We start from the raw sequence: 24834 nt of genomic DNA, 5'->3' as shown, positions 1-24834 counted from the left end.
CCCCCCAATGCTTGCTCTTGGGTATGTCAGCCAGGCACATGTGCCCATTCTGAGTGCGGTTTACTTCAGAGTGCAAAGCACATCAAGCGGTAGGTGAATCAGAACAGCGACCTACAGGATCATTGATTTTCAACAATTGATGAGAGGGTTGTCATGTCTGTCCAGAGAACCCGTTCCGAGAACAGGTACTTTTTGATAGTTTATAATAAAAACGATAAGGCTGCGCTCATGTTTCCCACTTCCTTCTTCAGGAGTTTCAGAGTGTTTTCCGAAGACCCCTGTAATGTATCACACACCTCCGCAGTATCCTTTGTGTAGAATGCACTGGATGAAAGGTTTACACGTTTCTGGCACAGCACCAGCGATGGCGAATCTTGCAACCCAAACCTTACATGCATGGTATCAAAACACTTCAGTGTACACAGCTCACACCCTTGTTTGTTTCTGCCACGGCTATTCTCTGTTAATTACAAAGATCTTTTAGCGACATTCATGCATCAGGGGTGTTTAGTCCCAACACATGTTATTCCCAAATAGCACTGGCACACGAACAAAGATGGTTTTGTGTCAACTGGGTGAGTAACATGAACTAGAAGGAAGGCCTGTGCAGCTGTTTCTGGTGGAGGAGGCAACAACGAAGGTGAGCAGTGATCCAAAGAAAAGAGCATGACTTGGTTCCCATTAGCAATAGAAACAAAAGAAATTCCGAAACCAATTCAAGTGAGATGGCTGGAGCTGTTCGTCAGCGGGAGAAGCTATAAGGACTTACCCGTGGGTGCATTTATAGCAGGGATCTGCAACCTTTAGCTCTTCAGATTGTTTGGACTACATTCCCCATCATCCCCAAGCTGCATAGTCAATGGTGCGAGATAATGGGCGTTGTAGTCCAATACATCTGGAATGCCACACATTCCAGACCTGTGAGTTATAGCCACCCATGATAGCGGGCGTGAAAACACTTCACTGGATAAACAAGAAAGAAAACAATTTATTGGGGGAGCAAGCGAGGAGCAGATAATCACCCCCTTGGATTCACAATCAGATAAGATATCTCAGAGTGTTAAGCACCCACTTCAGAGATCAACGTGACTCTAAGTGAACCCAAGTAAAGCCAACTCAGGCCTTCACTTTTTGAAGACTGTTAAATTGAGTACCATCACGTGGGGTAAAAATAGCACAAATATTGACAGTGGTTAGAAGTGGAAGAATTATGGCATCAAGCTCTGTATAAAATATAATATTATTTTAATTAAGTTGGGGGTTTGCAAGAAATGGACTTTCAGACGGTGCTTAAGCGAGCTCTCATCCGTTTTAAATTGAATAGTTCTTTAAATAATCAAATGCATTTCCCCTATACAACCACAGAAGATACGATAACCTGACCAGTTCAAGTCTCATTCTTTCCAGGAGCATGTCTCTGTAATTCAGCAACCCATGGCCTTGTCTGCAGGGTGACTGTCTTTTCTCCATTAACAGCATTATTTGCAGATGAACACGGGGCAGTTTAATTTGAATAAAGCCACGAGATATGTATGACCTTAGAGTTTCTGCCTTGACTAGCAGGGAGAAGCGGGGCTATAATATTTAGTCAGGACTGAGTTGGCCCTGCTGTGGGTTGTGGACTGCACCAGAGGAAAGTACATAACCGGTGAGCTATTCAACCCTAGAAGAAATGCATTGGGTTTAACAGAGTACAGAAATGCATTCATATGCTAGGATAAAGACTTTTTAGAAACAAGAAAATGTTGTATTTTATTGTTTGTGGTAGTTTATAAAGGAGATGTACATATTTGCATGGGTGTGCTGACCTGGGAAAGCATGTGATATCATAGGTTATGATACGCGTGTGCGCATGTGTGTTGTAGTAGAAAGAAGCTGCATCTTATTTTCGATAAGATGTGAAGGAAGGCAGATGAATATGTAAAGTACATTTATGTAGCATACCTATACTTTTCAAGCCACTGTTTCCATTGTTTATGTGAACACTGGGGTGACGAGTTTTATCATCCTTGGACTGCCCACACTGTTTTGCGGAAATTCAACATGAACAATTAGGTTGATCTCCTGCTTTTCAAATTGCCTTCACAAAATATCTTTGACATGGGCTTGTATCGACAATGGGGCTGATACTCAGGAGGATAGCTCAGGGGCAACATGCTTGCCTTCGAAACAAGACGACACGGAGCAACACAGTTTCGATCCCCGGGTCCGTGCTTAGAAACCTCTGGGTATTAATGTTATAAATAACCTGTCATATCATATCATATTCACAAAGGGTTTCCCATGGGTGAATCCCATTGAAACATGCTTTGTGAATCAGGCGCAATGTGTTTAAACACAAGTAGACATATGCATCAAAAACATTTTCAAGATGGTGACATTCTTCAACATGTCGGGGCACGTCAGACTAGCCAGCGTGAGAAAACAACAGCCATCCTCACGCTCCATCATGTATTCCTACCTTATTGGTGGTTAAAACTGGACATCTAAAGAATTGAAGAAACCAGTACGTAAAAAGTGCATACTTGTGGTGTGTGATAACTCAGACGTCCCCTTATTAGAACGTTTAAGGAACATTTAGATAAGAAAGCAAGTGTCTCATAAGAATTGTCAAGACAATCCAAAACCACGGAGTGGCGAGAGTTTTAAATACACAATGAGGGCAAACTCTCTACAGAGATGAGAGTAAAGCAGCAGAGGCTAAAATGGCTCCTGGGAATCAGCCTTTAACCAGGAAGCAGCAGCTACCCCTGGAGAGCAAGGACCGAATGCATAATGTGACGCAAATCTAAGTTCCACATGACATGAAAGCAAAACGCTTTTGATTACAAATATGGGCCGTTAGGCTTTAAATTACTTCATGAGTTTACTGTGCTTCCATGCAACCCTTCTTACTCCCCACGCACACTCAGAGTTAATGTCACATCAGTATATTCAGTGAATATGTTTTCAATACTTATGCATTAACTGAAGCACAGTATGTTTCTAAGGCACCTGGTGCCCTGGGGAGTGAAAAGTAGCTCCCGTTAGCAGTTTGCTTGACACAAACTTGACACTGTTCCACCCTTAACTAGGGAGCTCTTGGCTGGACATCCCTGGCCTAGTTAAGGGCAGAGCAGTGAAGGGTGAAGACAAGCTGTTGACCAGCCTCATTGCCTCTTCGCCTATGAGCCTTTGCCTTCCTCCCTGTTCAACCTGTGAGTACCCCACACTTCCTAATTACTGTACTGTCTCTCCATGCTGTACTACTCACCTATAATGCATTCACTCCTGCTCCTCCTACTCTCCTTTCCCTACTCTTTCTTCAATCACGTTACACCGTCCTCCTTTCCTATCCCTATTATAAAACGCACAACTCGAAACTCCGACTACCCCATCTCTCTTTCACTTCCTTTCAACTAACAAAGCCAACGAGCTAGCCATACCTCCTCGAACACATGTCCACCTAACCTCTCTTCCCCTGAGACTCAACTTCTATACTCTTCCTTACCTCACATCAACTTGAACATTGCACTCTGGAATGGTCAGTCTTTGTGCAACAAAACATCCTTTATCACTGACTACTTTCCCTCCAGCTCTCCTCCCCTAGACCTTCTTCCTATCACTGAAACTTGGATTTCTCCATCTGACACTGCCACTCTGGCAGCCCTACACAACTCCAAACTATCCTTCGTTCACTCTCCTCGACTGTCTGGCAGAGGAGGGGGCGTCGACGCCTACTCTCTTCCCGCCTCAATGCCTCATAAATCTCTAATGCCACGTCCTCTCCTACCTATTTTGAATTTACCATCCCTCCTATTGCTCTGCCTGACTCGTTTCAAATCATCTCCATCTATTGCCCTCCTGGTCCCACTGGACCATTCTACGATGATCTTGGGTTAACTCCTTGATTCTCTTTCCACATAACATCACCTCATTCTATGTGGTGACTTTAACCTTCCCTCTCCAACCACTTCTCAGAAATCTGAACGTCAGTACTTTCTTAGTGACAGTGCTCTCCAATCTATCCATAACCTACCTACCCACACAGGGGGTAACTCTTTGTATCTGTAATTCATCTCTGCCTCCCTCTCAACCACTAATACTACTGTCACATGATCCATATCTGATTGCTCAATTGTTTCCACCATCATCTACTTTCCACCTTCTGACCGTTCCTCACCACTTGCCTCACCTATTATTAAAAGGAAATTGAAACTGTCTGCCATTCCCCTTGTTTCTCTTGGGCCTATAGTTGTCACTCTCCTCCATCACACCCAAATCCTCTTCCACCAATACTGTCCTCCAGCTTTCAATTCCTACTATATGACTAATTCTCCTCTCACTTCCTACTGCTTACTTTCACCCCTAAGTCTCAGCATCCTCAACCATGGGTCACCCCATTCATCTGCTCTCTTTGCACAGACATGTGTTGGCTCCTGTGCAAATGGAGGTCTACCCACTCTCATGAGGACCTACAACTCTACCTCTCTGCCCTGAACTCTCTCAAGTTCACTCTTGATAGAGAAAAAAGGGAATTCTACCTAGACCTCATTGACTCTCACTCCAACCATCCTCGCTGTCTACAGGGCACACTAAATTCACTCCTCACTTCTCCCAAGTATTTGAATATCAACTCCACTCTCACAACTAATGACCTAGCTGAATACTTTGCTGTAAAGAATTTCCAAAATGAGAGACTTTCTCCTGATCTTCTTCATGCTCCGCCCTCCTACATTTTGCACTCCACCTACTCTACCATCATCCTCTGCCTCTATCTCCCACTTTAGTCACACTGATACTGACAAAGTCCTATCTCTACTGATAAAGGCTAACCCCTCCTGTGCCCCGTAAGACCCACTTGCTCTTCAGCTAGTCAAGCCTATTGCCCATTTAGTGGCATCTCACCTCGTTGAACTCTTTAACCTGTCCTTCGACTCTGTTTGCTTTCCCTCTGTTTTCAGAAACAGCCACAGTCATTGTTAGAATGGATTTCTGAATTCTGCTCTGGTGAACAGATGTTCAGGAGGCCACCCTAGTTTAGTGAAACAGGCAACACTACTGTGAAGTTGGCCAGGTCAATTCACGGTAGCTTGGAGAGCAGTCAAGGCTAAGTCTAAGGAGTAGTGGGGGTGATCTGAGGTCTTGGATTAGCACACACAGTAGGACACAAGAAGTACTCTTAGAAGTAGTATATCAAAAATATACAATTTATTAGGCCCAAACAAATACAGGTGAATAATGATGAACACAGTAATACTACAACTTAAACACGCTCTAAGTAAAATATATATACAGTCACTTTTCAGTCATTGTTTTAAAGTGTGGATTCCCACCAAAACCTATAAGGAGGAAAGGCACACAAACTTTATGGCCAACTCCAGAAATGGATATCCCTAACTTAATAAGTCCAGCCCTACCAAGATGGGAGCCCTGTGCTCAATGGTATGTTTGTGCTTAAAAGTGCTTGTTGATGAGTAAAGCTCACAAGGGAAAAACTTCAATATGAAAGAAAAGTTAGAAGAGGACACTGGTTTGTGAGGAATTTGTTTCCAAGAGCCAGAGGTGAGTCTGCTATGGAGACCAAATCTGTCCCCAACTTTCGGACGTTTATAGGAAGCAAGAGCCACTCAAGTGAATACAAGGACCACAAGGGATCCCTCATGCGTAGAAATGGTATGGATGAACTAGGAGCCACTGGTAAGTGGTGTGAATACTCACTGCCCTTAGCTCACTCTGGGTTAAAACTTGGCAGATTTGAAGAAGGTCACCTGGACTATGAAATCCCCTCCTTGGTTACGCTTTAAAGTACACAGGCGCTGCGGGTGTGGATGCGGCTCTGATTTACATCAGAAGCTGGATATCTCATCACAAATGCAGGACAAAGAAAGTCGAAATGCAGCTTGTCTCAGGACAGTTGAAGAAAGACAGGAAAGTCACCAACAGTGACTGACACTGTTGCACAGTGAAGCAGGAGCACCCAAGTCTTGCGGACAGATGTACGCTTCATGGCCCAAAGCACTAGAGATGATGAGATTTGCCAAGAGGGTGCCTTGCAGTGCAATCTAGGGTTCTCCCAAAGCTCGAGCTGAAACTCGATGTAACAATGCTCTAGCACGAGTGCCAAGGTACAAGCTGGTCAGTCCACTGGAGGGACCAGGAGAAGGCTCGTTTGCAGGGCTCTGAGGAGACGTTGATAGTGATTGTTCCCACCACTCAAAAGGGTTGAAGCCCCTTTGCAGGTATTTGGACATCGAGTGCAAAGCATGGTTCTACTGAGACAACAGAGAGTTCAGGGTCCCAAACCTTCTCTGTGCTGTTCCAGACAGTTCTTGGATCTGTTTCACTTCTCAGGATACTTGGCTTCGTGCATAGGTCAATTCGGACCTAAGGGTAATCTGTGGGTCTGCACTCGGAGCCCCTCCTGATATCCTAAAGTCTAGTGAGTGCTCGCACCCAGCTGGCCAATGAGGAGATCTGCCCCACTCATGCACGCCAGCAGTGGTCCAATCAGGGAGCACTGTGGCTCTCATGCTCTCATGCACACCAGAAATCCTGGCACCAGTGGTGTGGATTGGGGCCAGGCAGTCCCAGCCCACTTCCTGGGTACCCATACATGTGACATGCATTAGCCTGTGAAAAGCACTGAGTTTTTGCAGGAGAATGCAAACCTAAATAAGGACTTCCTGGATCAGAAAGTGCATGGGAAAGGCCAATGGACAAAATGGCCAAAGGGGAAGACAAAAGACCTTGTGGCACGGCCATGACAGACACTAACACACAGTCATGAGCCAAGCGCGGTAAGCGTGGTATGGCTTGGTAAAGTTAAATAAAATACACGAATAAGCTTCCGCTGGCACAAGTCTACTCCTAAAACAAAGGGGGTTCTGGGAGTTTCTCTACTACCAGCCTATATCCCGGGTTAAAGTCTCAACTAGAGTCTTTAGCTCACCATCCTTTAACAGAAGAAAAATGTCCACTACATATCAGTCTTTGTCCTGGCCAGGTAAAAAATGCCTCTCCTAAAAAAGCAAGGGGATGATCCGAACCTACCGGCTAACTTTTGCCTTGTGTCTCTCGTTCCCCACTACTCTAAAGTACATGAAAGGTTTGTGTTCAACCGTCTTACCAATTTCTTAGACATCCACAAGCTTCAAGACCCCCAACAAGTAGGTTTCTGCTCATGTCACTCCACGGAAACTTCTCTCATGAATGTCTCCAACTTCATCGGCTCTGCTAAGCACTCCAACAAATCCACTATCCTAATTCTCCTTGAACTGTCACCTATGTTCTGTCTCCTGGAGCAGCAACACCTCTCAACTCACTCCCCTAACTGTTGGTGTTCCACAAGGATCTGTCTATGGTTCACTCCTCTTTACATGCTAGACCTCTGCTCTTGGGACACTAATATCCTCGTACCAGCTATTTGACGACACCCAAATCTTCTTCACTTTTACTGAACTCTCCTCTGATCCCTCTATCAAAATGTCACACTGTCTCTTTGCATTTAAGTATGGATGGCTTTGCACTCTCTGATGTTTAACTAACAAAACCGAGGTGCTCTTCTTCCCTGCCAAAAGCACTCTCTCATCTCTTCCTCTGCCTATGCAGTACCCACCTGACACTCTCCCCTACTCTTCTTCAGCTAGAAACCTCAGCATCATCTATGACCCTTCTCACATCTTCTCTACATTCATCTCCAAAACTGGAATAGCAGCTCGCCTCAACTTCCTAAATATTAGGAAAATCAGGCACATTCTTCCTTTCAGCACCACCAAGCATCTCTTAACCCCTCTCGTCTCTAAACTGGACTACTGTGCCATCACCCTCTTTAGTCTACCCAACTATGCTTTCTGTCCCCTCGAAAAGACCAATAACTTTTCTACCAGGACTTTCTTTGCACTCCCTTACTTCACACCTACTTCCTTGTGGTTCCATGTGATTTAAACAAATCAAATAACAGAGAATGAATTAATAACAAACATATAAGAAATTAAAGAAATATCGAATTTCTTTTTTATTTTGGCGTTCCCCTTCGACCCCCTGTATCCCTATGTCTGAAAGCTCCCCCCACACATTTTAACCCCTTAACCCCCACCCCATATATATTTTTCCAAAAGAATTCTTATTTTCGTTGTTTTGGATTTGTTATGAAATCATTTGTTATTTTGGATTTGTTTAAATCGCTGTATACCCTTACTCGTGCCGTCACCAGGATGGATGGCTGATGATGCCGTACAGAGCCAGATTTACATTTCTTCTCCTGGTTCACAAATGTATCCATGGTAAGGCACCACTGTATCTATCCTCCCCTATCCAACTCTAGAACCCTTCTCTTAATCTCTGCTCTGCCTCCTCGGCTACCCTTTTGGCTCCTCATCCTCCCTGTGCTTCCTCTAGCTTCCGCTCTTTCTCTCTTCTTGCTCAACTTGCATGGAATCCTCTTCCCTGGACATCCCGAGAAACACTCCACAAGTATGTGTTCAAAACCAAACTAAAAGCCTACCTTCTCGCCTTCAGATTTCGATCTGAGTACACACACACACACAGGCATTGATTGTATCTTGTGATACCATCTCACCTGAACTGTTCCAACATCTGAAAGGACTTAGATATTACATTTATTTGCAAATACTTTGCATCCTATTTTCCAGTCCAAAAGATAGACAATGGATGATATAGATGCGGACAACCTTGACTGGGTAGGGCTTTTTGCCCTCGAGTATGTGTGCTATCCAAGGTAAACTAGACATAGAAAGGAACAATGTCCCAGGAGAAGGAGACGAAAGCGAACGCGCAGTTCCAACATCAAGTTTCCACTGAGAGACCTGGTCTTCAGGGCAACCATAGTCCGTAACAATGTTGCTCTGGGTTATCGCAACAAGCAGTGTGCCACTTCAAGGGGCCTTATCGTAGCCCCCGTTAGTGACTTGGGTAAGCAGTGTCCTGACTTCAGAAATAATCCTGTCTACAGAGTATACCTTAACTCTCAGGGGCAACATGTAATTCCTGAGATGATGCAAGCAGGGTGTTTAGAATACTGATGCCTCCCAGCTGTGCACGTCTTTACACATCTTCCCTCTACCCCCTTGGCCTAAAATAAAAAACCTGCACATTGCCTTTTTTGTGTGCTGATTAATTCACACAGGACGCACTCAGTCTCGCAGCCGCAGAGAGCTCTTTTTTTTTGCAATCTTGTTATTGATACAGGACGTGCACGGTCTAGATTTTCACATCATTTGAAAGCTGTTCAGAAGAGAAACATTTACCCATGGCCTCCTGAAACCCATGGGGAACTGAATTCTGGCCGAACACAGATTTCGTTTTGCTCTTAAGCAAGAGATTAGTGGGGGGATGGTCTGTGCTACGTAACTTCGCCTGAGAAAGTCATCATGGAAGACATTTTCTCACATTTTCAGCCCAGGAGATGCAGCTTTGGTAGCAGGTCTTGTTCTCGTGTCCAGATGGAGGGTCATGAGGAACCATACTTGCATTTTTGTTTGATTATTGAAATGCAGACTGTAAAAAGTGATAATATGCTTTCTGGGTGATATGGTTACATGTCTTTATACCGAATCATGTTACTAGAATGCACATATAACAAAAATTATATAACAACAAACCAGAACAATTATTTTTTCTTTTTTTGCTGGGGGGGGTCCCCCCATCTCCCTCTTTCCCCAGCTAAAAACCCACCCAAACCATTTCCCCACAGGATTGAACCCTTTACCCCGCCCCACACATATTTTTGTTATTTTTTTAGTTATATATTTTCCTTATATATTAATTCTTTATTACATTTTCATTATAAAGATGTATATCGGGTGATATAATATGTGGAATAACCAATTTGCGCCCAACCATAAATGCCCACAGCACCACCCAGTAACCATCACTGGGACTTCACCTCCATTTCAGAGCCACAAGAGCAGAGCATGATGCGCATGCAAATTAGCCCAAGTGATGAACACCTTTCGCTCCAGATAATTGGGCAGCGTCATTTTATACATAGTTTCTTGCACCCAAGGAAGCCTGTTCTCAAGGCTGCAGGCAGTTGAACAAGTTTAACCCTTATTAGCGATCTTCAGTGCAGTTTAGTCGACAGCCTTGTGGTAGGAGCTTTCGGATATGTACAGCAAACAACGGATAATTAACATGGATTTACAAAAACGCTTGAAATATCCCTTCCATACATTCTCCAGACTACCCAGAATGTCTTGTCTGCTTCTGCAGGCTGCTCTCGTATATTCTAGGAAAACACTTTAGTTAAGGTGCAGTTAAGGTGCGTAAACTTAATGCAAAAAAACTTTAAAATTCAGTGCATTGGGAAACTCAGGACTGGTTTAACATGGCGCATTCCCGTTGATCTCCCCCATAATGCCATTTTGTATGGCATTTTAAATTCCTTCTCTTATAATATATATGTGCTCTTGGGCTTTGCAACGGGAACGTGCTGAGTTAAGCCGGTTGAGTTTCCCAATGTGCTGAATTTCAAGTTTTTTGTTGTTTTAAGTTCACTCAGTTTAACTGCACTTCAACTAAAGTTGTTTTCCTTGAATTTCAAGGCTTTTGATATATCATTGTTTTCTCATGCCCACTGTATATTTTTCAGCACCGCAATGCATCCTGGGGCTATATCTATAATTTTGGGAGAATGGGGCTCCCCCTTCGTCATCAAATATTTTAAAAACTATTGGACAGTATAACCTCAATCCACAAAAGGATCGAAAGGCAACCCTTCATGTCCAAGTTGTTTCGGACCTGCTCCAAATCCGTCCAGCGGTTTAGGCTATGCAGTGGAGCAAAAATGTCTCTTTTTGTTGTCTATTGAAAAATGAATGGGGAGTAGGCCAAACGTGTTTTATTGTTTTCTTAATAACTTTTTTATCTTTTAACAAATCTTTCCCCAACTTTTCAGTCGGTTCGGGGATGGCATACAAAATTGGCTGCAGAATTTCAGCCAAACCGTCACACAAGTCAAAGGTTATTAGCAATTAATTGTTTTGATTTCCTACACTCACCATAAAGCCTTATAATCTCTCTCTCTCTCTCTCTCTCTCTCTCTCTCTCTCTCTCTCTTTCTCTCTCTCTCAGCAAAATATAGGAAACAGACACATAGAAGCCCAGCCCCCGCTCTCACCGAACAGCTCGGTTGATAGACACATAGGAGCCCGGCTTCCTGCTCTCACCCAAGACCTCCGTGGATAGACACATAGGAGCCTGGCCTCCCGCTCTCACCCAAGACCTCCGTGGATAGACACATAGGAGCACGGCGCCCGCTCTCACCCAACAGCTCCATGGATAGACACATAGGAGACCGGCCTCCCGCTCTCACCCAAGACCTCCGTGGATAGACACAAGCCTGGCCTCCCGCTCTCACCCAAGACCTCCGTGGATAGACACATAGGAGCACGGCTCCCGCTCTCACCCAACAGCTCCATGGATAGACACATAGGAGCACGGCCTCCCGCTCTCACCCAAGACCTCCGTGGATAGACACATAGGAGCCTGGCCTCCCGCTCTCACCCAAGACCTCCGTGGATAGATACATAGGAGCACGGCTCCCGCTCTCACCCAACAGCTCCATGGATAGACACATAGGAGACCGGCCTCCCACTCTCACCCAAGACCTCCGTGGATAGACACAAGCCTGGCCTCCCGCTCTCACCCAAGACCTCCGTGGATAGAAACATAGGAGCACGGCCTCCCGCTCTCACCCAACAGCTCAATGGATAGACACATAGGAGCCCGGCCTACCACTCTCACCCAAGACCTCCGTGGATAGACACATAGGAGCCTTGCCTTCCGCTCTCACCCAAGACCTCCGTGGATAGACACATAGGAGCACGGCTCCCGCTCTCACCCAACAGCTCCATGGATAGACACATAGGAGACCGGCCTCCCGCTCTCACCCAAGACCTCCGTGGATAGACACATAGGAGCCTGGCCTCCCGCTCTCACCCAAGACCTCCGTGGATAGACGCATAGGAGCACGGCTCCCGCTCTCACCCAACAGCTCCATGGATAGACACATAGGAGCCTGGCCTCCCGCTCTCACCCAACAGCTCTGTGGATAGACACTTAGGGGACCGGCCTCCCACTCGCACCGAACAGCTCCATGGATAGGTTTGGACCAGGAGTGCCCGTTGAGCCACAGGATTATTACTGCCCAATCCGAAGAGGTCAAGCTGTATATTGTATGTGTATGAATAACTAGAGTGCAACAACAAAAAAGTATTACAAAAATATTTATATTTTACAGCTAAAATGTTTTTAATGGATTATAACATATTCCCATTGGGAATGGGACTCACTTTTTTACTCCCTAAAAAAGTTATTTTTATCCAAGTCCTATCATTCCTAGCCCAGATTTTTGGAAGTCAGTCCATGTTTTTGGATGACAGAATACAGCCATTCTTTAAATTTGGTGGGTGATCTATTTCTATGACAAAAATAAAAAAAATATAAATACGATAAATTAAACAAACATGGGGGTACACAAAGCCAAGATCACAAAGAGTGAAAAATCTGTGATGTGCGGGATTCTGCAGGTTACGGCGTATGGCCAGTGTGTAAAAGCTGTGCATGCCTTTAGAAACAACTGTACTTTCACTTGCATGTTTGCACTTATTTCCAGTTAACTTCTGGGAAGCTGCAGGCACCCCCCCCCTTCTCTCACTTGATCCACCTCGCGTGGAAAAAGATTGTCTTCCTGTATCACCACACTAGGCGCTAATGTGTGGATTTAGACAAAAACCGATCCTGGCTCTTGAAACCTGCACAACACTTTTTCCACTTTGGATCTGGAAAGATGGTGTGTGGGCAGTGGGATCTACTAGCACTGGCGTAACGGGGGCCCCGGAGCCCCCGCTGTGCAGGCGGCCCCATGCTGCCCATGCCCAGCAGGGAGAGGGGGCAGTGGGAGGGCCCTCAGCAGAGCTTGCAGGGGGGGCCCTCACATTTTGAGTTACACCACTGTCTACTAGTCCAGGGGACTGCAACTTTTGGGTCTTCAGAACTTTCCGACTATAACTCCCATCAGCACTAGCAATCCTAGTCAATGGTGAGGGATCATGGGAATCATAGTCCAAAACGTCTGGAGTTCCGCAGGTTGCAGATTCCGGTCCTAGTCTTTGAAAGATGCTTGTCTCCTGGTAGGAGAGTAGACCTCCATCTGTCGAGATGATCAGAAACATGTGTGGATGCGAAGGGGTTCAAATACTGGAATCAAGCAATAGTTCCGCTCGCCACATAAGGGCCGAGAAGGTGAACTCAAAAATGCCTCGTTGTGGTCCAATGGACCACCTCGGAAGTGGTGATGCGCCGGGGCACCGTGTCGACCCTTTGCCGCTGGGTTGACATGAGGACGTGCACCGTGTACAGAAAGAACACACGTGATGCATAATGCACCAATCTGTCCATCTGTGGCCGAGAGTGGGAAAACTCGGCCACTGGAACGAGCTAATGTAAATAACACATTTTCTAGCATTTCTGGGATATTTATAAGCGGAGCGCATTCCTTCCCATCCCCCCGGATCAGAAAGTGGAAACTTTCCCACACTGGACAGCTCACATCTGAGTCAGCTTTCCGTTTTTTTTTTTTTTTCATGACTTTGCTCGGGATCTTGTGGTAATATTTACTTAATCAAAGGGACATGTTAAATAAATAGCGGCTTTTCCTGTACCTATATATGTATGTGTATATTTGATTATGCCGACCTAGAAATGTCATTATTAACCCACATCGACTTGAAAGCGACCCTCCACCAGCACTGCAGCTAGACACCCTACTCGCTGTCCCCGGCAGCACTACCGTGCCCCTCCACCAGCACTGCAGCTAGACACCCTACTCGCTGTCCCCGGCAGCACTACCGTGCCCCTCCACCAGCACTGCAGCTAAACACCCTACTCGCTGTCCCCGGCAGCACTACCATGACCCTCCACTGCACTGCCGTGACCCCCCACCCGCAATGCAGCAGTACACCCTTCTCATTGTCCCTGACAGCACTACCGTGACCCTCCACCCGCACTGCAGCGGGACACCCTTCTCGCTGTCCCCGGCAGCACTACCATGACCCTCCACCCGCACTGCAGAGGGACACCCTTCTCGCAGCCCCCAACAGCACTACTGTGACCCTCCACCCGCACTGCAGTGAAACACCCTTCTCGCTGTCCCCGGCAGCACTACCATGACCCTCCACACGCACTGCAGTGGGACACCCTTCCCTTCTCGCTGTCCCCACCCGCACTGCCGTGTCCCTCCACCCACACTGCAGCAGGACACCCTTCTCGCTGTCCCCGGCAGCACTACTGTGACCCTCTACCCGCTCTGAAGCGCTGTCCCTGACAGCACTACCGTGACCCTCCACCCACACTGCAACGGGACACCCTTCTCGCTGTCCCCGGCTGCAACCGTGACCCTACACCCACACTGCAGCGGGACACCCTCCTTGCTGTCCCCGGCAGCACTACTGTGACCTTCCATCTGCACTGCAGCGGGACACCCTTCTCGCTGTCCCCGGCTGCAATGGTGACCCTCCACCTACACTGCAGCAGGACAGCCTTCCCACTGTCCCTGACAGCACTACTGTGACCCTCCACCCGCACTGCAGCGCTGTCCCTGACAGCACTACCGTGACCCTCAACCCGCACTGCAGCGGGACACCCTTCTCGCTGTCCCTGACAGCACTACTGTGACCTTCCACCCTCACTGCAGCGGGATACCCTCCTTGCTGTCCCTGGCAGCACTACTGTGACCTTCCACCCGCACTGCAGCGAGACACCCTTCTCGCTGTCCCCAGCAGCACTACTGTGACCCTCTACCCGCTCTGAAGCGCTGTCCCTGACAGCACTACCGTGACCCTCCACCCACACTGCAACGGGACACCCTTCTCGCTGTCCCCGGCTGCAACTGTGACCCTACACCCACACTGCAGCGGGACACCCTCCTTGCTGTCCCCAGCAGCACTACTGTGACCTTCCATCTGCACTGCAGCGGGACACCCTTCTCACTGTCCCCGGCTGCAACAGTGACCCTCCAGCCACACTGCAGCAGGACACCCTTCCCACTGTCCCGGACAGCACTACTGTGACCCTCCACCCGCACTGCAGCGCTGTCCCTGACAGCACTACCGTGACCCTCCACCCACACTGCAACGGGACACCCTTCTCGCTGTCCCCGGCTGCAACCGTGACCCTACACCCACACTGCAGCGGGACACCCACCCTCCTTGCTGTCCCCGGCAGCACTACTGTGACCTTCCACCCGCACTGCAGCGGGACACCCTTCTCACTGTCCCCGGCTGCAACAGTGACCCTCCAGCCACACTGCAGCAGGACAGCCTTCCCACTGTCCCGGACAGCAATACTGTGCGCCAGAGCTGCGGCAAAATAGACACGTCTCCGGGAGGGAGGCCACTTTGAACTTGAACGACTTGCTTCATTTCATGAAACACTTGTGTACGAGCGCGACAGAAATAAAATATCAATATCAATTTTCCAGAAAGTTCAGGTGCAGCGGATGCGTACCTTTGCTTGGAGCTTGGGAGAGATGGTGGCCACTGTTGCCAAAACATGCCCAAACGTATCATACGCTTACAAATAATAAGCTGACATGTCACGGAGGGGTTCTCCTGTGTGATGAGAATGACTTGATCAATGACGTGTTACATCAAAAGCACAGACCTGCAACCTTCCCGCCGACTGCAAACCGCAAGTCACTGAAATGAGATGATCGCCAGCAGAGGAACTTATTCCCAGTTAAGACGAACATTTCATGAATTGTGACTTTTGACACCACCCCTCCATGCCACCCTGAAACCATGACTTTCTGGTATGTTATGCCAGTGTGAATTATACCACCCGTCGCTGCCATTTGCACGGTGGGGGCCGCTATATGTATATATGTAGGCACCATATGTATATATGTAGTACAAAATATAAACGCCACTCATACACCAAAGTACAAAAAAAGCAGATATGGGTTAGAAGAAGATCAAGCGATTAACATTTTGAACCTAAACATCTCAAAATCCTAAAAAAAAGATGGAAGGACACAATACTCTGCCTGGACACTCCCGTTGCAGGCCTTGGTGTTTGCATTACTGCGCGATTAATATTCTTGGCACCACAGACAGAAGGAAAAAATGGCCGTTAAAGTACGGGAAATATAAATTGGGAGAGCGGAGGGGCCAGTCCGTGGGCAGCGCCGTGAGGCGTCCCACCCGTGGCCCGTTCGGAAAGTCTGCGGCAAAGCCACATCAGACCGGGCGGCTCAGTCCCAGAATGCGCGTGAGGGACACCCTGAGAGCCAACAAGGAGAAACAACATTGCAGTGGATGCGCACTACAAGTTCAGGTACGAGTCAATATTGGGAGGCCGCAACAAGCACGGAAAGTTGCTCCGCGGGGATTGTGGATGACGGGAAGTCACGGGAAAGAAACAGAAAACCTCACAGAACCAGTAAGTAACCAAGGCTAGACGGGGTGGGGCGCCTTGAGTGAAAGTCACAGTGAACTATCATGCAGCGCTATAACCCCAGTCATCAACCGCCCTCCGGCTACCGAAAACACACACACGCACTATCGTTTCTGCTCTAAAAAGTCCACACCGTTCGGTACATTTCAAGGGGGACTGCAACGTGTGCCTCACTCTAAATACACAAAAAACGTTAGAACTTTAAAAAACAAAAATACTTCAGCCCACACAATAAAAGTTCACAAGCGACACAGAGCCAGCCGGGCTCCCTTCTCGCGCGTGCCGCATGCAGGTCCGCTTTCCACCGCTCCCAGCCAAGCGTGCACAAAGTACAAGGGCATTCCACGCTGGGACCCCGGCAGAGGTGCAGGCTCCGCGCCTGGAAACAATAAGCAGCGCGCGATGCAGATGTCACATCTGTCAGACTCTGGGACGCGCTCGGGTTACACGGTGCGGCTGCCACCTCCGAGTGTGGCAGCGCTTGTCACTTCTCCCCTGCGCTGCAGGACCGGCAGTCCCCCTCCCGGCACACACATCTGTGAGGCAGCGCCGGCCACCTGGCCCCCCTGCATAGGCGCCTCTCCTCCTGGGCAGAGTGACAGCTCGGAAAGTTAGCGAGAAAGTTTCTCTTACCTGCTCCCGTGGGATGCAGGGCAGCGAGGTCCTCCGGTGGGACTTGGTGCCGCCGCCGGACATCTCAGCGAAGATCACGGAGCTGGAACGTCTCCTCCTCCCGTGCACGGGGGTCTCCTCCTCCTCTGCCCCGAGCCCCGGGCATCGGGCGGCCGCGGGCTCTGGGGGCGCCCCGTGCGGGGGCAGCGGCCGACCGCTGTACCTGGCCAGCAGGATCCCCACGGTGCCCACCAGGTAGGCGAGGTAGCGCCTGCAGCCGAGCCGCAGCCTGTCCAGCGAGACGAGCGAGGCAGCCCTGAGAGCGCTAGTGACGGCGAGCATGGGGGCACCCTGCCTCAGCACTGGCCATGTCACAGCAGCAGGGCAGCCGGCAGGCAGCGCAGCACCACCCCTGCGGCGGCCAGGGGGAGCCAGAGGCCCTCCTCCCGGCGGGCGCGGGCACTGAGCGCCAGCGGCAGGCAGCACTCTGGTGGCTCAGCGGAGGGAGCGAGCGAGCGGGCGCTGCCCGGGGGATGCTCACTTCTGCCTTCAGAAAGCGCTGCCCCGCGCAGCGCTCTGCTGCTGCTGGAGAGCGGTGCTGCCAGAACAAGCACAACGGCGCGTTCCAGCGGAGACGGCCCAAGGCAAAAGAGTCCCGAAACAAGCCCAGCCCCAAACAACGACACCACCGGGCTAGGAAAGCCAACACTGACTCCAAAGACTACTTTTAGGAGCACTCCTTTATTTCCCTATTCTCTCAGTACTTAGTTTACGTTTTAAAAACACCTACTTTTTTCACACCTCGACGCTTGCATTTTGTTCTTTTGAACCTTTTTCAATGCTTTTCGGATCCGAGTTTTCTTGCCCCCATTCTTTTTTCCTTGCCTTAATTTCTTCACTCCAAGGTCATCGAAATGGAGGCCTTTGCCACCATCGCGTTTGTCTTGTGTCATCAATAGTGTGGTCATTGTTTTCTCTATACACTTTCTATAGAATGCGTTAAATGCTTTCACATTTTATTTCTCACTTTTTCATTGGGTTCTTGGTATTTTTCGGGATGTCATGTTTTCTCTCTATGCCTCGACATGGTGCTCACCAGGCTTTTTTTCAATACAAAACATATTTTTCCATACTTCCTCAACATTATGAAATGCCAACCACGGTTTCTACTAGAAAGAGTTCCCTTTCCTGTGTGATGAAGTTCATTTCTGCCAACCAAGCCTCACGATTCGGGTCTTAAGTGTCGCCAGACTTCCCCTTCCACCGGTTAGGACTACGACTCCCATGATCCCTGACTCTGCCGGCCAGTGCTGATGGCAGCTGTACTAACAAACACCTGGGTAGCCAGCGGTGGGAAACCACTGGGCTGGGGAAATGAGTGGTGGTGGTCCGTCCTTCTGGGGGCTGACTCCATAATTGTGGGACACTCTACCGCCATTGTCCTGTGGCGCGGAGGGCACACATGGCCAAAGTACTAGTACTTGCCTGATTCGCCAAGTGTTTTTCAATGGGATGTTCCTCTGTCATTTTAGTCTCCATAGTCCCAGACACTGAGAACTTCTTCCCTCTTTTGATATGGGCCAACAGGCCGTAGCCGTGGAAAATAATACACTTTATATGTTTCAATCAGATCACATCATTTGGTTTTTATGCTTACATGCCAGGGCAGAATATAGTGAAATCCAGAACAGCAGGGGCGTTGCTAGGGGAGGGGGGGGGGCTATGGGGGCTATAGCCCCTGATCTTTTGGTTGTAGCCCTGGATAGAATCTCAGGAGCTACAGCCAAAAGACTAGCTAGCCCCCAATCCCAACAGTACTGACATCAGCTTAGCCCCGGGTCTTTTCCAGACCTAGCAACTCCCCTGCAGAACAGTCCGTTAAAATGACTATTGTGCATGAAGGTAGGGATGCAAGCATGCACGGGTTATTATCCTCGTGCAAAGGCAATGCTTTCTTCCAATCCCCCTCTCCCCATCTTGTCGTGTTCCTAACGGTTCCATGCATTCAGCACTTTTTTTTTCTCAAGCCCTTTTGTCCCTGCTGCCCGCGTTTCTTTTTCTTTTCGTGGCCTCGCTATTTTCCTGTCTTCGCCACGTTCCCACATACCAGTTTGCCCGTTTCTGTTGTCATGTGCAAATGTGTTTGTTACTGGATCCGGCTTGTTTGTCCTTGCTGTCATGGCGCTTTCTCGTCCTCTCATTATTGTTGCTTTTCATTTTCTCATGTGTTCAGTCCTGTTTTTGGTGTTGTTATCCAGACATGTTTTTTTATGCATAGCACTGTTACCAAACGAGGCCTCCGAAGCAGAGCACATTGGTATTGAGCCTACACTGCCCGTGCCCCTCAACTGCCACCTCCACTCACCTGACTGGGAAACGCTCCGCCAACGAATGCTGAGCCCTGAGAAGTCACTGTCATTGCTGTAGAGTGGGAGTGAGTGCCCGTGGAAAAGACCCGTTGATAACACGCTCGTATACAGTGATCGCGGACACAATCTTGTGAATTTATTTACTCTATTGCAAATCGCATGTGTTTCATATATAACTTCAAGATTTTCGTCGTATTGGCCTCAGAAAAGCTCACGGCTAATTCAACTCACTCGCCTTATCTGGGTGTTGCCCACACACATCTTTGCAGCAGGTGCATTCACCAGCTGAGTTATGCCAACTATGACAATACCAGCATTTTTACAAAAAAGTCAGCGGACAAACAGAAAACACCAACGACGAAAGAAAACCTGGCAACTGTAATATCTGTTCGTTGTTGTCTAGTCGTTCGTTCGTTCGTTCATAGAAAGTCACAAACACGTGTGTTTCTTTAATACACATTGATGTACACTTGTAACACGCATGACACAGAGGAAACTTTCTCCAGAGGGCTGCATGTGTACAGCGCTTTCTTCAGTTCCTTCGGCGTCACGGCAAGATGCCCAAGACTGGCACGTCATCAATTATCGATGCGTTATCGTCTTTTCCGCCGTGCAGGACTATGTATGACGTGTAGTGGAAACCTAGGCATGGCGCAGCCCTGAAAACAGCCCGCCCGCAACGGCACGAGTCCCGCAATGGCTTCCTCTGCCAGTGGTGGGAAGCACTTTCCACATTCACAACAATACGTTAACAGCCAACTAAACAAACCAAATGCTTTACTTCCTTTGTATGGCAGCTGTCACTGTCGTTTTTGCCCCAAACACAGGTCACTTACCACACGCATGATCGGGGTCGGGGAAGTTAATTATAGCATTGCCAACAGAAAGTGCGGCGGGCTGACAGCGGGGTGGAGCAGCACATGGGCGTGCTGTGACGTAATCACTGACCCGACCCAGGAAATCATCTGAAGCAAGGAAAATCCATGCTAACCCGCACGATGGAACAATGGCCCGGTCAAGCGGACTGAGCAGATTTTACCCCAAAGCCACGCGGGGGTCCTTTCTGCTCCTTTGGTCCCCACACCCGCCAACACAGCACACCTCTATTGGAGGCCCCAGACAAGTGTGTATCGCGTGAATCCTAGGTTTGGCATTCGCTCGTGGGATGGACTCACCTCCTTCACGGATTCCTTGAGTTTCCGGATGTGGTGACACGGAGGCAATTGCGTGCGTCCAATCAAGCGAATAATTGTACATCATGAATACGTATGCAGGGCACAGTACATTCAGAATGGTGCATATCGTGCACCCTGTACAGGGAGCTAAAACATGGTTGTAGACTCTCTCGAGTGGGCACCTTCCCATGGAACAGGTTATGTGTTCGTGTTGGTAGGGCCGGATTATCCATTAGGCCAAGTAGGCACCGGACTATTGGCCCCACCTGTGACCAAAGATCAAAATAAAGAGGCGCAGGAAAGTAAAATCCTATTTGGAGATAATTTGCAAGCGGGATCCTGACATTTCGAATCTGTAGGGGCCCCAAGAGGGTTTAATCTGGCACTGCATGTTCGTTCTCGGTAGGGGGGCTCGCACACCTTTTTGTGACATTTTTAACAACTTGGGGTTTCACCCTAAATTACTGAGGGTAATCCTGATGTGGACCCCTTGCTCACTGTGCTTAGCCAGGCACAGCTTCACCTCACTGATGAGGCCCGACAAGGCCGAAATACGTGCCTAGGCTGCTACTGGTACTTGTTCAGAAGAGAATTGCCTAGCATTTCGGTGCTGGACAGCCCTTGTGTGTGGGACAAATATTGATATGCAACTTGATTTTTCTCTCCTCTGTGAAAGGTACAGTGAGGTAATGCGTGGTTCTAGACCCTCCCAGACCTTTTTGTGGGATGGAACAGATGGCCCCGTCAAGAAGACTGAGAAGATTTTATGCCAAAGCCATGCAGGGGTCCTTTCTGGTCCTTTGGTCACCACACTCCCCACCACAATACACCTCTCTTTTAGGCCCTACACAAGTTTGTATCACGTGAACCCTAGGTTTGACATTCGCTCGACGGATGGACTCACCTCTTTCACAGATTCCTTGGTTTCCGGATGTGGTGACACGATGGCAATTGCGTGCATCCAATCAAGTTTATAACATCATAAATATGTAGGCAGGGCACAGTATATTCAGAATGGCACAGATTGTGCACCCTGTTTCTCCTTTTGTGGCCTCACTTAGTCCTGTGCAGTATTCTGGGATAAGTTTAATAGAAGGTGCCATTTTGTTTTTTTGTTATAGAACAATGCGAGTGATGAGGCTTGACCGTCATTAAAAGGGAATACACACCTTTGTCTTCCTCTGTTTTCTGCTTCATTGGGGAATTGCAACTGGTGCATCCTCACGCATTCCCACAATGGCCAGCCAGCTGTGCTGCCCTGATAGGATCACAGTGCGATTCCTGCCACCACTTTTGCTAAAATGTCCGAATTCTGCAAGAATGCCCTCACGGTGGGTGCCTCGTGTGACCCAGGGATGCGCGTGCCTGAGGGGATTTATCATTAGGCATTACCGGAATATGCTGGACCCTGACTCTGTACTTGTTGAAGACACTGGAGGTTGGAGGTCGGACACTACGCTCTCATAGTATGCTCAACTAAGCTCTCAAATTGAGTGCTAACAAGAAGGACTTGATTCACGAACACATTTCTGTACCACGGGTAAACGAGACTTTCTCCTGACCAACTCTAGCCTCATTATTATTATTTGTGATGTATATAGTACTTCAAACCGGACCCATCCAGCTTCTTAACTCAACAGCAGACCAAGCCTATTTTCCAGGGCATCCTCCAGTTCCCAAGGAGGGTGCGTCGTTGCCCCCCAGCTGTCCTCCCAGCGAGGAGTAAGCCAGGAGTATGTTAGAGTTACTCCTGGTAACTTCTTTGGAATCCGAATAGTCTTTCTCCGATGATGAACCAGTCAAAAGTAAGTCGCAGGTGCTGCCAGTGCTTTTTTTAATCGGCCATGACGTCTGCAGGATCCAGGACAAGGTTCAGTGTTTCTGCTGCTTTGTAATTTAATTTAAGATAGCGCAGAGCAATGTATTGGTACAGGGCCAGTTGCGATTTTGAGCAAATGTTTCATGCTTTTTCTCCGTTTTTAATCAAAACTGTGCCACCAGAAGCCTAAACTATTCACTAACTCGTGCCCATTTACGCTACCATGTATTTGTCACAGACCAGCCGTTTTGAATACTGCCCAAAGAGAGAGACTTCTACAATTTACAGGTATTTGCCTCTTGCAGTTTGGGAGACAGAAAACAGAACACATATCACTTAATTGAATTATACATATGGACACAGAGCCTGCATTTTAGGGCAGGAATCACATTTGCACATGTTGAAAGTGCCCCATAGTCATGCCCCTTACATCTACCTGCACCCCATTTTTTACAGGACAGCTGACATGCCAGCGTTTTCTGATCCTTATCCTTTGTAAAAGGCTCTAGCCAGCACAGCTGCCACAGTCATTCATGACCACAACACATACTCTTACGTGTATCTCATATTTCTAAAGTTGTAGTTCAAACTTTCTAACCCAGCAATAGTGAACCGATATGGTCCTTTTAAATGAAGTAGCGTGTCATTAGATGGATGGGGATGCAGAATAACCCTTACACCAATAATACAACCGACTCAGCAAGTTTGTTTGTTTGTTTGTTTATTTATTCCTAATGTGCACCAAACCCAGAGGTAACAGGGCCCAGCAATAGGAAAATGCAAAGCTTACAAAGTTACAGGTAATTCACAATATGACCACATACATGTACAGGTAAAATTACTTGCGGGCAAAGGATAGGTAAAATATAACATGTAATATGTTTCGCTTATATACAATTCAATACTGTACAATACAATTCCAATAATTATTTACAGAATAGACAGCATCAAAGAGGAGTGGTGTAGTGTAGGGGAAGGTCTACCTAGCCAACAGTCAAGTTGAGATGGATACTATATCTCTTACTAAAGTGTAGGTAAGGTTAGTCTACTCTCAGCTCATGAGGCAAGGAGTTCCAAAGTTTAGCAGCCTTCACAGGGAAGCTATTGCCACCAATCTTAGTGAGCCTAAATATAGGTACCACAAGGCAATTAGTATTTCCAATTCTTGTTGGCCTACTAGAGGTTCTTCTTGTCAGTTTGTCTATTAAGTAGCTAGGTGCAACATTGTTTAAGGCTTTGTGAGTCAAGGAGGCCATTTTTAACTGTATTTTATTGTAGGTGGAAAGCCATTTGTATTGATGTCTGGTTGAGGCAATGTGAAGTCTTTTGTTCATGCCTATTGCAGCTCTTAGAGCATTATTTTGTAAGATTTGTAATCTCTGGATGATAGCTTTGTTGACGCCGCTATAGAGAGCATTGCAACAATCAAACCTAGAGAGAATTAATGCTCTAGCCAAGATAATATAAGTGACTTCAATGCAACACTCCTACTAAGTCAATGCCTAGTCTGGGATGCCCAATGGAAGCCCTTATTTATATATTTTTATGTCAAAGTTCTTTACATCTGGATGATGAACCCTTATATAACGCCCCTCTCTTTGAATCTCCCTGACCTCACTGAGCCAAGAAGTAGGTTTGCTTTGCAAATTAAAAGGTTTATTTGAAGAATGAAACAATATATATATATTACACTTTTATGAACAAATAATATCTGAATAGCACACTTATGAATATCGACGGTAATCAACAAGGGGTAATATTACAAAATCAACAATCTCTTTAATCACTTAGGAGTATGAATATGGAGGATACGGTAGCAGAGAATACTTTATGTGATTCCAGGAAATGCAATATGGAAAATAATGCAACACAGAAATAGACTCAATGTGATTTCAATGAAAAGATAATATGGTCACTTTTTCCCCTGTGACTACTCACTCCCCACCTATGCAATATGAAGAGATGGAAATGAGGGCCCAGGTTTCAGGGATACAGTCAAGAAGGCAGTTCAATTCCAGTTCCCCCAGCAAGCTTAGAGAAACAGGTATTATTTTAAAACAGGCAAAAATACTTTTGAATGTGATTGCAGTGAAAGTGAAAATATGCTAAATTGATTTTAATTCACTAAAGGAGATTCAACACTAGTGAGAATTACTTGGGATTGGTTCAGGTCCACACTAGCAATGATTCATGAATGATTATCAAATTGAAAACGAAATTCAGCAGTTGCAAACAAGACACAGCTATTCTGACATGTGTTGAAATTGAGCTAAATTGCAATTCGCTGCACTTTTTCCGCCTGCGTGAAACGCAATTACAGAAATACTATAAGGAATTGGAATGTCGTTTTGGGTTCGTTGGAAAGCTTAGGATCTTAGGTTAGAGAATTCCCTGTCCCCTGAAT

The 24834-nt window shown here is 47.3% G+C and overlaps 1 protein-coding gene across 1 annotated transcript in view; it reads right to left on the bottom strand.

Moving 5' to 3' along the window:
* The window catches only part of PDE3A (phosphodiesterase 3A), a 1388780-nt gene extending 1371113 nt beyond the window's left edge, over positions 1-17667 (bottom strand). Inside the window, exon 1 of the mRNA XM_069628418.1 lies at positions 17089-17667. Within this exon, the coding sequence (XP_069484519.1) occupies positions 17089-17409 (321 nt within the window). The 5' untranslated portion in view covers positions 17410-17667. The remainder of the gene's footprint in view (positions 1-17088) is intronic.
* Positions 17668-24834: the final 7167 nt, after the last annotated feature.

The sequence above is a fragment of the Ambystoma mexicanum genome, chromosome 12, assembly GCF_040938575.1.
Source record: "Ambystoma mexicanum isolate Mex_15411 chromosome 12, UKY_AmexF1_1, whole genome shotgun sequence".
Classification (NCBI taxonomy): Eukaryota; Metazoa; Chordata; class Amphibia; order Caudata; family Ambystomatidae; genus Ambystoma; species Ambystoma mexicanum.
This window is presented reverse-complemented; position numbering and strand designations above follow the sequence as displayed.